At 38.2% G+C, this 15,379-nt stretch overlaps 1 protein-coding gene across 1 annotated transcript in view; it reads right to left on the reverse strand.

Moving 5' to 3' along the window:
• Positions 1–2,591: 2,591 nt before the first annotated feature.
• Positions 2,592–15,379, reverse strand: part of abtb2b (ankyrin repeat and BTB (POZ) domain containing 2b) — a 58,050-nt gene continuing 45,262 nt past the window's right edge. Inside the window, exons 4-17 of the mRNA XM_051883871.1 lie at positions 13,501–13,653; positions 11,056–11,221; positions 10,831–10,920; positions 10,275–10,376; positions 9,185–9,281; positions 8,270–8,405; positions 6,647–6,921; positions 6,288–6,466; positions 5,059–5,164; positions 4,685–4,787; positions 4,499–4,589; positions 4,331–4,399; positions 4,003–4,116; positions 2,592–3,293 (exon numbers count right to left, since the gene is read on the reverse strand). Coding sequence (XP_051739831.1) covers positions 3,090–3,293; positions 4,003–4,116; positions 4,331–4,399; positions 4,499–4,589; positions 4,685–4,787; positions 5,059–5,164; positions 6,288–6,466; positions 6,647–6,921; positions 8,270–8,405; positions 9,185–9,281; positions 10,275–10,376; positions 10,831–10,920; positions 11,056–11,221; positions 13,501–13,653 — 1,885 coding nt within the window. The 3' untranslated portion in view covers positions 2,592–3,089. The remainder of the gene's footprint in view (positions 3,294–4,002; positions 4,117–4,330; positions 4,400–4,498; positions 4,590–4,684; positions 4,788–5,058; positions 5,165–6,287; positions 6,467–6,646; positions 6,922–8,269; positions 8,406–9,184; positions 9,282–10,274; positions 10,377–10,830; positions 10,921–11,055; positions 11,222–13,500; positions 13,654–15,379) is intronic.

The raw sequence follows: 15,379 nt of genomic DNA on the forward strand, positions 1-15,379 counted from the left end.
GCCAGAGGAGAACTGGCACCCCGACTAAGCCTGGTTTCTCCCAAGGTTTTTTTCTCCATTTTAACACCAATTTGCCACTTGTCTGCCACCTAATGTCACCTGATGGAGTTTGGGTTCCTTGCCGCTGTCGCCTCTGGCTTGCTTAGTTGGGGACACTTGACATTTGATATTCAACAGTGCTTTGATCTGCCTGCATTGACACTATTCTTTAAGAGCTGCTGTGCAGCCAAACAATGTACCAGTTATCAATGTAAAGCTGCTTTGACACAATCTACATTGTAAAAAGCGCTATATAAATAAAGGTGACTTGACTTGATTGTTTCACGATGGCAATCTTTCGTCTGGGACAGCCAAAAATCGTGAAGTGTATCCCGGGCTTAAAACACTAGTTGACCATTGTGCTGTACATAATCATCAAAATAAAAACACGTCACAACGTATTAAGAACATTTAAATAATCAGAAATTCAATAATTCAAATAAGTAAGTTTTAAGATTAGATTTAAATTCCGCCTCTGTTTCTCAATAGGCTAAATCTTAAATGGTTTGACAGGCTGTTCCATAGTTTTGGTCCTGCAAAGGCACACCCTTGATTTTAACATTGACATTGGGACCTTCAAAAGTTTATGGGCAGAGGATTTCAAATGTCTAGACTGCGAGTTAAAAGTAAAAAGTTAGAAAGATAAGTTGGTGCCAATCTGTTCAAAGCTTTAAAAACAAATCAATTTTTTTTTTAAATCAGTTATGAAGGGAAGCATGTACTGGCAACCAATGCAAGGGCATTAAAACAGAAGTAATGTGATCATATTTCTGAGTGCCTGTAAAAAGTCTAGCAGCAGCATTTTGTACCAGTTGTAGCTGTATATATAATGAATTGCGGTAGTCAAGGCGAGAGTAGACAAAAACTTGTGCAAACTCTTAAAGTTAAGAGGTTTTTTATCTTTTAATCTAGGAAGCTTAATTGATACAAACTTGAAAATTTGTTTAATGCTGGGTTTTCTGGGGTTTTACCTTTTTGCCTGCTGAACCTGTATAATAAATTGTGTTCTAAGCTTTTGACAAACATATTACATTTAAAGTTAGGCTTAGGCAATTTCGGAGAGGCTAGCAATAGCAAGCTAACTTTAAAAGCATAAGATCCCACCCTCCCTTCAGAGCAGAGTCTGCAAAGCTCCACGAGACTGCATTAAATTACCTCATCTTGTAATTATGACATGGCATGAATGTAGCATAAGCTTGTTGTTTTGGTTCAGGAGGAACTGTAAAAGGTGGCTGCTGTTTGTTTGCAGCGCTCGGTGACTGTCTACATCTCTGCATAGCCTTACTGTGCGTTCACACCGCCGCCGGCAGGAGGGTCAAAGTAAATGACAAGTTGTGGCAACCAATCGGAATCCTCTCAAGCGAGGACCTCTACGTTCCGATTGGTTGCCGCTGAACCGTGTCAAAGCTCATTACCATAAAGTTGACCTGACTTCAACTCTCCTTGACGCTCTCACTGGCAGCGGTGTGAACACACGGTTACGGAAAGCGTTGATGACGTGTTATGTCTGCGTGAGCAGGTGCGCCGAGGTATGCAAATACATAGCTTGACAGGTAGGTAAGACATCCTATCATTGCATTTGGACTGAATGCAATGATTGGATGACCTTTTTTTGGTCCTGAGACTTCCACAGAAGATATATGTTCATTTAGACCACTTCTATTATTGATTGCTATCAGAATATGAAGAGAGTTTTAACCAGTATAACAAGAAGTGTTTATGAAAAACATTGCCATCCTATCTTTAATGACTAACTTTTGTATCAGATTTTAGGTTCTATTTTGACTTAATTTTATGTTAAAAATGGTCTACTTAAAGCTATTATTTTGTAGTATTATTTTGTTTGCTGCATTAGGATGACAGTTGTGTTGGATTTCTCGTGATGCTGCATCAGTATAAATGTTTTCATTTACTAGAAATATGTGATCTCATGAGAAGACCCGCTCTGTGTAGTAGGCTATAAATAATTGTTTATGAGGCTACTTATAAGGCTGGAGTCTACATCTCTTCATGTGAGTGAACATAAAAGGTAATGTTTATTTCATTGTGTGGTACTTATTAAATTAGTGAGTGCACCATTTATGTGACAGTCTCACACACCCCTGCAGTTTTATTCCCTTATTAGGAGTTTGTGAATTCTGCAATTTGGAAAACAATGTTTTTGTGTATTTTCATCACAACTTGGTGGTGTTTATTTTCTTTTTCATTAATTGCACACTTATGTATCAGAAAGCAGTTTAACAGCATGCAGTGCGCTCAATAACCAGAAGGTGGCAGCACAGACTCATTTTTAAATTAAACTTTAAAGCATTGCTAAATCTCCCTTCATAGTTTTTTGTACTGTTCTCATACATTTCTGCATTTATTTCAGCTCCAGCTTAACACACAATACTTCATTTACATATTTTGTAGGTAGATTTTGACTGTTGTTAAATACATTTAGACTGCATAAATACGTGTGTGTGTGTGTGTGTATATATATATATAATTTGCATACTTAATTGTGGTCTACTGGTGCTGTTTGGATAAAATTTTAGACAAAATTTTAGAAGTTTTGTTTATATATAACTTTATTTGCTTGGCGTGAAACAAGATAAAATAGCAAATTAAATAATCTCACATCTTTAAATAGAACATGTCCTTGTTTTTCTCCATTACAAGATTCATCTATAATAGCTTAAAATAAAACAATTATGAAGGGAAAAAGATATGCTCTAGCCTCCCACTTTAGCCAAACTCTGTACAAAATGGCATGTTTAAGTGTGGGAAAACTGTTGTCCACAAATTAACACAATCTTAACATACTTTAGTTCGATAGCTATAGCCACACAAATGCTGCAGCATTTAATGTCAAGCTTGTGTCCATTAAATGATTTTTAGAATTCATGAAACTGTCCAAAAAGCTCAACTTCAGTCAGTCCGTCTTTTTTTTTTTTTTTCAACAGCATTTCCTTTTCACATTTCCTCAGTCTTTCCATATTGTCTTAACATCTACACATTCATGTCCTTTCTTCTTTGTGTATTTCCTTCTATTTTTCCATCTTTTCCTTTCACACACGAGAAGTCACTAGCAGTGAGCGTAGTCTGCGTGTTAACGTTGCCTCAAGCTCTTCCAGAAGAGAGTCTTTTCCAGACCCGCTTCGTGTCCCGGACCCCAGGATCAGCGCCCGGAAGGCTTCCCTCTCCAATAGACCTGCCATGTTCTGCAGGAAGAAACCTTCACAGTATGTACAGAGCTCCACCGCACCATGAGCCTGGGAAAAAATTAGGCATAGAGAGACAATTATTAAATTGTTCATATCCTGTAAAACATTTTCAAAGTAAATATTAGCAAAATGTACCATAATTTTGTCTTTATATATATATATATATATATATGTGTGTATGTATATATATATAATGCGACATCACTTTGTAGGCCAAAACGTGGAAACAAGTTAGCATTTTAGCACTTCCGGTTCCATTGTCCCAATGTCAAATTTTTGAATAGGATTTTGGTTAAATGGCTGAAATAAGGTCTGTGGTGAACACAAGCTCAAGACATTAAATACATCAGTATTACCCCACTCGTGATTTTTTTTTTAAGCTGTTACGTGTCTTGAAAAAGTTGGTTGCTAACAAGTGGCTAAATGGGACTACAGAGGCTGTCAGGGACACATCACGCCGAACAGGTAAGCACAGTTGGCTTTTACAGCCTTGTTATACATTCTGGGAAAATGCTTTTGGATAAAAAAAAAAAATGAAAGTGTTATCGGGAGCTTAAAGGTGGTGATGTTGAACTTGTGGGACCTTGGTGTAGTTCATTTTTTTAGATTATCATGATACCACCAAAATACTTTTTACTCGTGACAAAGGAAATGTGTTTTGTCAGTTACTATTATTTTACATTCAACACTATTCCAATTCTTTTCTTTTTTTTTATGGCATGTGTTTGTTTATAATTATACAATTCTATATTTTTACCTTAGCAGTTTGGTAGATGTTCACAGCATTGTCAAGGTCAATGCTCTGAGCGCAGAGAATTTCACAGTGCCTCTGTAGCGCCCCCAGCTGGAACAAACTGGCTGCTGACAGTAACTAGAGAAGGGAAAGAAGGGTGAACAATGTCTTATTAATCTACAAAAATATTTTACTTGCCAAGAAGAATCTCAACGAATTTGAAAAGATAAAGTTTCATCTTAAATTATTGCAGGTATACTCAAGAGGTTCCACTGCATGAAGAATATTTCTTTCTAGTTTCATTGGCAAAGGCCGTACTTTGCTGGGGTGGACGATATTTTGTTTGTCTTACCTCCAGTAACTTTGAGACGCCCATCTTCAGAGACTCTGTCCCCCCGCAGTACAGGTATGACATCATCATCTGGATAAACACAATAAGACTGTGATTACATAATAACATAACATCTTGGAACACCCTGTTGTCACACGGCCCACTGAACAAGGGTTCATCTGATGTTACCTGGAAGATGTTGTACTTGACGTTACTGATCTCAATGTCTTTGCGTGGATGAGTGCTGTCCGACCCGTTCAGTGCCAACAGAGTTTTGAACCTGATCCCAGAGCAAACAGCCTTTATTTATAACGGTTCAGTTGTTTCAAAATATAATCTACTTCAGTGTTCTGTGTTATAAGATAACGGGCTCACCTATCGGACGCTGTGAGCAGCAGAACCCCGTGAGCATAGAAAGGTTTGCCCTCCACTAGGAACGTCACGTCAGACATCTCTGGGTTGTTCAGGAAGTGAGGGTCTGCGGAAAGTGAGAAATCAGACTTGCTCAAGATTTTAACAAACTAATCATTTACAGAAAGAATCCAAATGAAACAATCTGCAAAATATAAAAAAAAATTACTAACTACAATGTGTGCTACCATGTAAATGAAAGCGAAATCACCAGAATCAATGACAAACACACTTTAGTTTTTGCATTTTAAATCAATGTTGGGTAATTTAATATGGTGGATCCAATGGTCAGTGCTGCTAATTCATAAATATAACTGTACTAAGATGGCGTAAATTACCAAGTTGAGCGGAGAGCGCAGCCTTCTTTTCCTGGATAGGAGGAAGTGGAGCAGGACCATAACAGTGACTAAAAATGATGCCCAGCTGTTGGAGTATTGCCTCGTTCTATAGAGAAAAAGAAATAATTAGTCAAAGTAGTTTTAACTAGACACTAATGATGCGTCAGAAATCATGTACTGAGTAGGTACTACATTTGAATTTACTTTGCGGCCGTTAAAGTACACTATATGGAGTATGAATATGGGTAGTATGAATGAAATTCCGATGTGCTACATCCGCCATGTTGTTACTGTCACGTGACCTACCAGCGTCAGTTGCGTCGATTCACTTCCATTCATAAATCCCCTCCCATGGCCTCGAGGGATAGTAAAATTTCCATTGAAAAGTGTCAGAATCTCGCTGGAAGTATAGGTCGGGGTGCCCAACCCTGTTCTTGGAGATCTACCTACCTGCAAAGGTTAGCTCCAACCCTGATAAAACACACCTGAATCAGCTAATTAAGATCTTCAGGAGCACTTGATAATTACAGACGGGTGTGGATTTCCAGGAACAGGGTTGGGCACCCCTGCAGTAGGTCATCCGGGGACTTTTCACCTACTGTTTATGGCTGTGTCCGAAATCACATACTGTCTTGAGTAAGTACTTATTTTGAATAAGTAATTGCATCACAAGTGCATTCTATATAGCATGAGTGTGTGTAGTATGAATGTAAACCGGACATACTACATTCGCCATGATGTCATTATCATGTGACCTACCAGCGTCGGTTGTGTCGCTTCACTGCCATCAACAAATACTCTCTTGTGGGATAGTAAAATGTCCATTGTATGCACATTTCAGAATCTCGCCGGAAGAAGGTCATCTGGGTACTTTTTGCCTACTCTTTTATGAGTACTGTGAGTTCAGACATTCTTTTGTCACATACTGTTTTCACCTACTATATAGTGAGGAAGTATGCGATTTCAGATGCAGCATAAGAATTATTTAAAGGCCTCTTAGCACCAAGTCTAAATTTTTGCCGCAAAGTTTTTTAGAACATAATGCATGTCCGTTTCAGAGCCTCAAAATCAGAAGAATTTAAACTACAATGAGCTGTCGTGTCGTGTCGTGTTTTAATTCACAGTCTAGTTACATTTTTAATGGTTCACCATCCATTGATAATGGTCTTAAGGTTCTCAAATTGTTCTTTTTTTTTTTTTTTTTTTGTCATTGTTACGTTAGACTTTACCTTGCTATTTTTCAGGATGTTAAACATCAGAGGAAAACCAACGCAGACCAGTTCCTCACAGTAGTCCTCCTCTCTGATGGAAGTGAAGTCACGCAAAAGGGAGAGCGTGACTCCAGCTCTGGACTTTTGCTGAGCACTGCGCAGTGACTCCAACCATACATGAAGCTTCCACGGCACTCCTGCAGGATTGTTTACAAATAATCAGATGCTTGCTAGATAGCTCAGCTTTTTGTAACTATCACAGAAAACCTATATTTGATAATGAATTTATGAAAGTGTTACTATATCTATACTACTGTATGTGTAATGTATTCTCTGTAAATAATTTGTTACTGTTGTTAGATATGTGTCTATCTTACCCAGTGATCTGAGCTCCATGGTGACATCCAGGTAACCGTGCTCTGCACTGTAGAATGACGCCTCCTGCAGAGCTTTCATACGGGCCTTACACAGCTTGGGCAGGGCATCTTCTGACACCAGGCTGAGGTTAGGGGATGGAGGAGGGGGTAGAGAATGTCCGTTCCGGCCAGACGCCCGCGTCTCGCCCTCCACACCCTCTGCCAGGATCTCCTCCAGCGAAAGCACATCTTCCCTCACCTTCTGAGGCTGAGAGAGGAGCTTCCTTAAAACATTCCTGGGGAACATAGTTCTCAATTAGTTCATTGCTGGATAGATGGTAGACAGACTGATAGATGGGTAGATAAATGGTTGTCAGGATAGATAATGAATGTTTGGGCTTATGGATAGATTGATAAAAACCTAGATGGATGGATAGCTGGTGAATGATTATACAGGACGATAGTTGGATAGGAAGATAGCTGGCTAGGTAGAAAATAAATGATTGGAAAGATGTTTTGATACACAGCAGGTAGATAATGGGTATACAGATAGTTGGAGCGATCATGAATGCTTGGACACAAGATTGATGGCTAAATAGCTGATGAATGATTGGATAGATAGATGGAGAGGTAGGGCTGCACGATAATGGTTAAACTGATAATCACGATTATTTTGCTCAATTATAATCACGATTATTTATCACGATTATTCTATTAAAAAAGGGTAATGTAGTTATGGCTATTTTGCACGTTCTTTTCCAACCTACACTTCACCCAAAAAGCCTGTAGGTGGCTTCATTTAACCAACTATGATAACTTTGTTAGATGGTAAATCAATACAAATACTATGTTCATTTTTCCGATTGAATTGTCACATAGGTTGCAAAAGTTCATAATGCAAACAGTAAGGTGGAGATCCATGTTGCATTTGTTGGAATTCATCGCTGAAGGTTTGATCATGGCAGATTTAGTCACACAAATAGTACGAGTGGCTTGTGAAGAAACAAAGACTGGCTGTATGACACTTTCATTGAAGCAGAATTTCGCTGTGGAGATCGCTAAACTACAGCACACGTTTGTTTTCAGATCATCAGCGCTGCTTCCGCATTTAGAGGGAGCGCGTGCACAGAGTTGCCAGATTGCACAGATTAAGTAAAACACCGGGAAGACAGTATATCTTTTTAAGGGAAAAGCTCTATTTGGAGGATTTACGCTCTTTGCATCTGGCAACCACAAGCATAGTCCAAAGAAAAAACACGTTTTCAGGATCAATAATGAGCGGGTCAATATCGTGACGATTATTTGTAATTAATTGAGAGAAGCAGATATCGTTATCGCGATTAAAATACGATTAATCGTGCAGCCCTAGTAGGTAGATGGTTGTCTTGATATATGATGAATGATTGGCTAAATGGTTGGTTGGATGGATGGATAGATAAATAGATGAATGATTGGATATTGACAGATTGATATTCTGTAGATGTGCAGTGTCATAACCTACATATTTGCTAAATATGAACTCATTATGAGGTAATGCAGCTGTGTATTTGTTGTCATAAGTGATCATATTCAGAGTTGCCGAGGGGCGAGTGTGTACTTGAGCTGTGTTAGTATGATCTGTTCCAGGATGATGGGAGGTATTACCTATGGCCATGGGCGGCAGCATGACTGAAGCAGTTCATGTCCTCATAGAGCGATGATGTCAGTGTGTTACCGTCCTGGGACCTCAGCAGGGGATCTGCACCCCGCGCCAGCAGTAAACTAACCATCTCGTAATTCCCTGAGAGATTGCGAAAGCAGGAGAGTGACCAGAGGAGAAGTAAAGGAGAAACAGATGGTGAGATTGCAGAGATGTGTAGAATAAATGAGAGAGAACCACAATAAAAAGAAAAGAACACAATTCATGATCATTATTGTAATGATCTTGGAAGGGTCATGTCTTGAGGAATCAACTTTTCCTTGATCTTTGGAGATAAAAGAGCTTGATGTACTATGAAAACATACTGTACTTTTAAAACTCACATCATCTTCCTTGTCCAAAATCGACAACTCTATTAAGATTTCTGACACCAGAAAGTGAAAGTGAAATATTAACATTACCGCCCACATTTACAATAAAAATTGCCTATTGAAGTTCAGAAACTTGGCTTGACTAATCACAGTGAGGTATTAAGGATAAAGTAGGACAGAGAGTAGGTTAGATACTGTAGGATAGATGGTGGTAAAGTATACCAAACCTTTTACATACTAAAGGTTAATCAAAATACGACTCCTTTGAATGTTACAGAACCTCTTGTTGAATGTCCCCACACCTATAAAAGGTTTTAAAAAACCAAACAATCTGAACTGTGGCAAAACACCATCTTCCTGACCCAATTCTGTCAACTCTCATACAGTTTGTGGCCTCCACAGTTTGGCTCTGGTCTGCCAACACATGGCCATATTTTTAGGGATTCCTGTTTGGGATGGGAGTGACTAGCCTTCCCTGGCAGGCTGTAAATCTGAGCTGGTGGAAGTTGGGAGAGGCTGATTTGAGTGAGGGAGTTGTGCTACACACACCTGCTGCAGATGCCAGCTGGAGAGGCGTCTCGACATTGCTCTCCTGTCCGTTACGGACGGCTGCTCCTTCCACATTTGCCCCGGCATCTAATAGAAGCTGAAGATACAGACAAGCATGTATGTTAAGAAAGTAATAGCAAAAACTACTGCTGACTATAAACATGAGGATGAAACCTACAACTTGAATAATGTTACATGCCTTACATAAAAAGTAGACTCTCTTATCTTTAGTCTAAAGTATGTATACTTTATTACACTTGAATATACTTCTTTATGTACTTATCAGAGATACACTTAACAAAATTATACTTTAGTATGCTTGGCTTCTACTGAAAAATACACAGTAGAAGTTAACTTAGAGTTCACTTTAAGAAAACTTTCAAGTGTACTTGCAGTATATAAACTATCTAAATTTGTAGTTTGAGTGTATACTTGTACTTTCATAAACAAAGTGGGCAAGAAGTCTATAACTAATAAAATAACACTTATAAGTTCACAGTATAGTTGCAGTACAAAAGAAAAACAAGTGTAATACCAGTAAAAAACAGTACACAACTACTTTACATCTAAGTACCCTTAAAAGTATACTTTTATAAGCAAAGAAATGGGTTTAGCTCCAATAAGTATTGAAATACTACACTTGCAAGTATATTACTAGTTCATTGATTTTAGTAGGCTATACTTGATACACAAAGTATACTTGGAAAATATTTACTTAAAATTAATTTTTAGTATACTTCTTTGTAAGACATATGGATGTCAGTAGTATCATATCTTCCTCATAACCAATTGTGCAAAAAAAAAGTAGTAAAGCAATGTGATGTTTTCCAGCACTAGTTAAGTGCAAAACCCTGGCCTGCAGCCAATCAACTCAATCATGTGACTAATGAATCATTGCTTGTAAAGAAGACTTCAGTCAAAAATATGGATGGATCTATTTGCGACACTCAGTGCTATACTAAGGTTAGGGTTAGTATTTGTTTCAGTTTTGTGACTAGCATGACCAATGAAATCTTTAGAACTGGCTGTGGGGTTTACACTTAACTGGTTTAGGCAAAGAAATAAATACATAAAACAAGCAGCTCTTTACCTGCACTACTGATATATGTCCATGTAACACAGCGAATGTGAGCGCCACCCAGTGGCGGCTGTCTTGGTGGACTGAAGGATGTTTGGGAGAGCAAACGGGTACCTGAACACAAAAGACTGTCATACGGAGCCGTTTTCCATTTCTTTACAAAAAAAACATTATCAACGTTCTAATGAAACAGTCTGACTAATCATAGGCTAGTTTTTTTTTTTAATTATTATTAATAATTGTTCAGCTGCCTTGTTTTTTTTTTTGAAACATCTGCATCAGAACAGGTTATCAAAACATTTTTGAAAGATTAAATGATTTTAAAAAGTTTTTTTTGTTTTTGTTCTGAGGCTTGGTTGATCTCTTGCGAAATCTCAAATTGCAAAAAATACATTTAAATACCCAATTTTTTTTTTCTTTTTTCAAAGAATGCTGAAATTTTGGCAATTTTTTTTTTTTTTTTTTTTGGTCAATATTTTATCAACATTTAATCCAATTTAACTTGGTATAAACAGGCCTTAACATCCAAAAATAGTGACTGACTAATATAGTAACTCGTGGTACATACTGCTACATCCAGATTGGCTCCAGCATCAATCAGCATCTGGACTAAAGCTTCGTCTCCAGCTGAGCAGGCGTACATCAGCGGGGTCATACCCTGCCACAGATGCAGAGAGAGCAGAGTTTGACATCTGGATCCAAAACATGATATCAGTGTAACAGAGTGATATATAGTTTGGTCTTAGGTGCTGACAGGTAGTGTTAACGGCTTGCAGTTCTGATCTTACGGTACCTGGTCATCCATGCTGTTGACACCATCTGGCCCCAGCAGCTCGATGGCCTGGCCAATCAGATCGGTGCGGCCGCAGTTGAGCATGCGAAAGCCCAGGTCCAGCTGGAACTTATCTGTAGCGGCTTTGGCATCCAGCCGCCTGAAGGAACTAAAACAGCACTCAGGCCTACAAAAGACAGAAGAGTTAGAAAACACGCATAAACGAAAAGGAGGACAGTGAGTGAAATGAATGAGTGATTGAGTAAATGAGTGTGAGTAAACAAATAAGTGAATGAATGTATGAGTGAGTGAATAAATAAGGGAATGAATGAGCAAGTGGAATGAGTGAGTGAACAAATTGAATGAATGTATGAGTAAAAGTAAATGGAATAAAAGTGAGTGGAATGAGTGAGTGCATGAATGTTAAGTGAGTGAACAAATAAGTGAATGAATGTGTGAGTAAGTGGAATGAATGAGTGGAGTGAGTGTGAGTGACTGAATAAATAAGGGAATGAGTGAGTGAGGGGAATGAATGAATGAGCGAGGAGTGAGTGAACAAATAAGTGAATGAATGTGTGAGTAAGAGTGAATGGAATGAGAGTGAGTGGAATGACTGATTAAGAGTGAGTGGAATGAATGAGTGAGTGAGTGCACGAATGATTAAGTGAGAGAGTGAGTGAATAAGTGAATGAATGTGAGTAAGAGTGGAATGAGAGTGAGTTAAATCAATGAGTGATTAAGAGTGAGTGCATGAAAAAATGAGTGATTGAGAGTGAATTGAGTGAGTGGAATGAGTGAGTGCATGAATTATTGAGTGAGTAATGAGTGAGTGAGAAGAATGTTTGAGTGGAGTGAGTGAGTAATTGAGTGAATAAATGAGTGAGTGAATGAATAAATAAGTCAATGACTGATTGAGAGTGAGTGGAGTGAGCGAGTCAATGGAATGAGCGAGTGAATGGAATGAGCGAGTGAATGAATAAATGAGTAAGTGAATGAGTGAGTGGAATGAGCGAGTGAGTAAGTGAATCAATAAATGAGTGGGTGAGTGAACAAATAAGTGAATGAATGTGAGAGTGAGTGGAATGAATGAGTGATTAAGAGTGAGTGGAATGAATGAGTGCATGAATGATTAAGTGGAATGAATTAATGAGTGAGTGTGAATAAATAAGTGAGTGAATAAAAGAGTGAGTGAATAAGTGAATGAATGTGTGAGTGAATGAGTGAATAAGTGAATGAATGTGTGAGTGAGTGAGTGAGTGAGTGAGAGTGAGTGGAATGAGTGAGTGCATGAATGATTAAGTGGAATGAATTAGTGAGTGAGTGTGTGAATAAATAAGTGAATGAGTGGAATGAGTGAGTGAGTGAATGAATGATTGAGTGAATGAGTGAGCGGAATGATTGAGTGAGTGAATAAAAGAATGAGTGAGAGTGAATAAGTGAATGAATGTATGAGTGAGTGAATAAATGAGCAAGTAAGTGAGTGAGTGAATAAATAAGTGAATGAATGTGTGTGTGAGTGGAATGAATGAGTGAGTGGAATGAGTGAGTGCATGAATGATTAAGTGGAATGAATTAATGAGTGAGTGTGAATAAATAAGTGAATGAATGTGTGAGTGGAATAAGTGAGAGTGAATGAATGAGTGAGTGAGTGAATCAATGAGTAAGTGAGTGAATAAATAAGTGAATGAATGTGTGAGTGAGTGAATAAATGAGTAAGTGAGTGAGTGAGTGAGTGAGTGAATGAATGGACAAATGAATGTGAGAGTGAGTGAATGAATGAGGAAAGGAATAATGCTTTCATGGGTGGAGTGCTGTATTTTCCTGCACTGTTTTCAAATCATTAAGAATAAGCCTTGACATCAGCATGAGGATCAGTAAAAATCTGAGGCTTTGCTGCAGCTTTTTGCCAATGCTTTAATACAGTCCGATGGAAAGTCACATATAAGGAGGCAGCATGAGATCATGTCTAATACCTTCAGCTCTGCGACACTTTAAGTGCCTGACTGTGTTTTTCAGTGTTTAAAAGTCTGTTGACATTTTAAAAAAAAATAGATTTAATTAGTCTTGCAAGGTTGTGATAGAAACATTTGGTGCAATAAAATATATACTCGGAAAACAAGGTCACCACAATTGGAGAATTTGACAAAGCACCTTTAAAATCAGCATGAAATTGGATGCCCCTTGCTTTACATGAATCATCAGTGCAAATTATTCTAAATATATATATATATATATATATATATATATAAAAACACAATACCTTACAGTAGCTAAGGTATTTAGAATGTTGCTAGGGTGTTCAGAGTGTTTTTCATGCATTGCTATGGTGTGGCTTCTAGGGAGTTTTTGCTGATTGTCTCTGTTATTCTGGTCTCTAGATTTGGCTAATGTTCCTCAATGCAAGTCTAGGATTTAATTCACTCATTTGTCTTCACTCTTTATTTTTTTATGATTTTAATGACTTACTTTAGCAGTCTAGGCTCACAGTCTAGCCCAGGCAGGAGTAGCCGTGCTGTCTGTCTGACATCATCGCTGTCCACCAATAAGCTGCGGCGATGCTCCGCGTGAACGATGGCCACACGCATCCACTCCATCAGCGGAGGGAGGAGGAGGAACGGCCTGGGGATTGCAGAAGAAAAGAGCATGTACTTTACAATCCTTTGTTGTTAGTAATATCGTAACCATTTTTCATTGTATTATTTGTTGTAAGCAACTACAATGGCCTTTTGTATGCTCTTTATGATACTGAAAGCATTCATTTATTTCAGATTTGGTATTTAAAATGTGTAAATAGAAATTGCCCTGATTTGGAAAAAAAAAAAAAAAAAAAAAAAAAAAAAATTCCAGATTTGTCCTCAAAAGTGAGCTAAATCTCATGTAGGGACACCCTCATATAGGGGAAAAAAAAAAAAAAAAAAAAGTCTTTCAGTTCTAAAAATGTAAAATTTTCTTTTATCATTAGGGTGTGGATTAGAATAAATCTGTAGTAATACTATATAATATTGTTTTTATGTATAGACACTATGCCCTCATTTAGATGAACACGTAAGCATTTTTACCAGAGGCTAGCGTATTTTTACAATTGTTTTCAATGGGAGCATGCATTTTTAAAACGTCAACTTACTTCACCTTTCAGAGGTTGAGACTTGTCAAAACTCAGAATTATTATTGCGTAACATATTCTTGCTCTGGGTCCAGTAAACAGCCCATATCTGTCCTCATGTGAAGATTTTGTCAAGAAGCTCGCACACATACAAACAACACATTCATGTCTGCAGGGAGAGGCAATGAGCTGCTGAAAACAAGATGACTTCAGCAGCTGTATCTCATTCTCAGCGTGAATTCTTTGATATGACAGGCTGCTGAAAGACACGGGCCATCTCGGTGAAAGCTGCGCTTTGTTATTGCACAAGCCCTTCTTTACAAACACTAGCAGATTTAGTGCACTGTGGCCCAACTTGTTTTACACAACTGACTTGCTACACACACATAAAATGTTCAACTTTGAGTAAAAATATTGATGGGAATATCTCACTTCCTGTTGGGTTTTCAGATTTTGCACCCAGGGACTTTTTTGTAGGTATTGGGCTATTACATGTGTATACCAAATTTCATACTTGTACGTGAAAAGTAGCATGAAGGGTGCTTTAATTGAAATTTTCTAGGTGGTGCTATCGAGCCATTTTGCCACACCTAATTCTGAAACCACTTCTGACGCGTGTGCAAAGTTTCATGAGTTTTCGAGCATGTTTAGGCCCTCAAAAATGTGATTAATTTTGGAGAAGAAGAAGAATTGACCGAGCAATTACAATAGGGTCCTCACACCATTGGTGCTCAGGCCCTTAAATATTGTATGCTAATATACTAATATTCAATTTATAATTATTATTATTAATCATCATCATCATCATCCAATATTTAAGTGTTTTGGGTTCTAAAAACTGTTACTGGTATTATCACTGTTCAGTTGTACCATAATCAGTTAGCTGTATTTAGCATCCCAGTCAGCCTGGATCATGAAGTATCATCAGCAGGCACTGATACAGGTCCAGCATCCCATTCCCAAATCCTAAAAGTGAAACCTAGAAGATGAGGATACCTCCAGCTAGTACTGCTGGTGTTTCGGAACGCCTCCACAGTCATCCATCCCCTTAGAGAAAGTGAGCCTCACATCCGATTTAGAGAAGATACCAATGTGAAAGTTTGTCCCCAGAGCGCTCGATGCACAGCAGGAACACAATGACGTCAAATAAAAAAACAAAGTCATCCCGCCGAGAGTCTGTCAGCCCGGCAAGACATGCAAATGAGACGTTCTGAGAGGAGCGTGAAGCTCATTAAACACACA

Source organism: Ctenopharyngodon idella, chromosome 24 (assembly GCF_019924925.1).
Source record: "Ctenopharyngodon idella isolate HZGC_01 chromosome 24, HZGC01, whole genome shotgun sequence".
Taxonomy (NCBI): domain Eukaryota; kingdom Metazoa; phylum Chordata; class Actinopteri; order Cypriniformes; family Xenocyprididae; genus Ctenopharyngodon; species Ctenopharyngodon idella.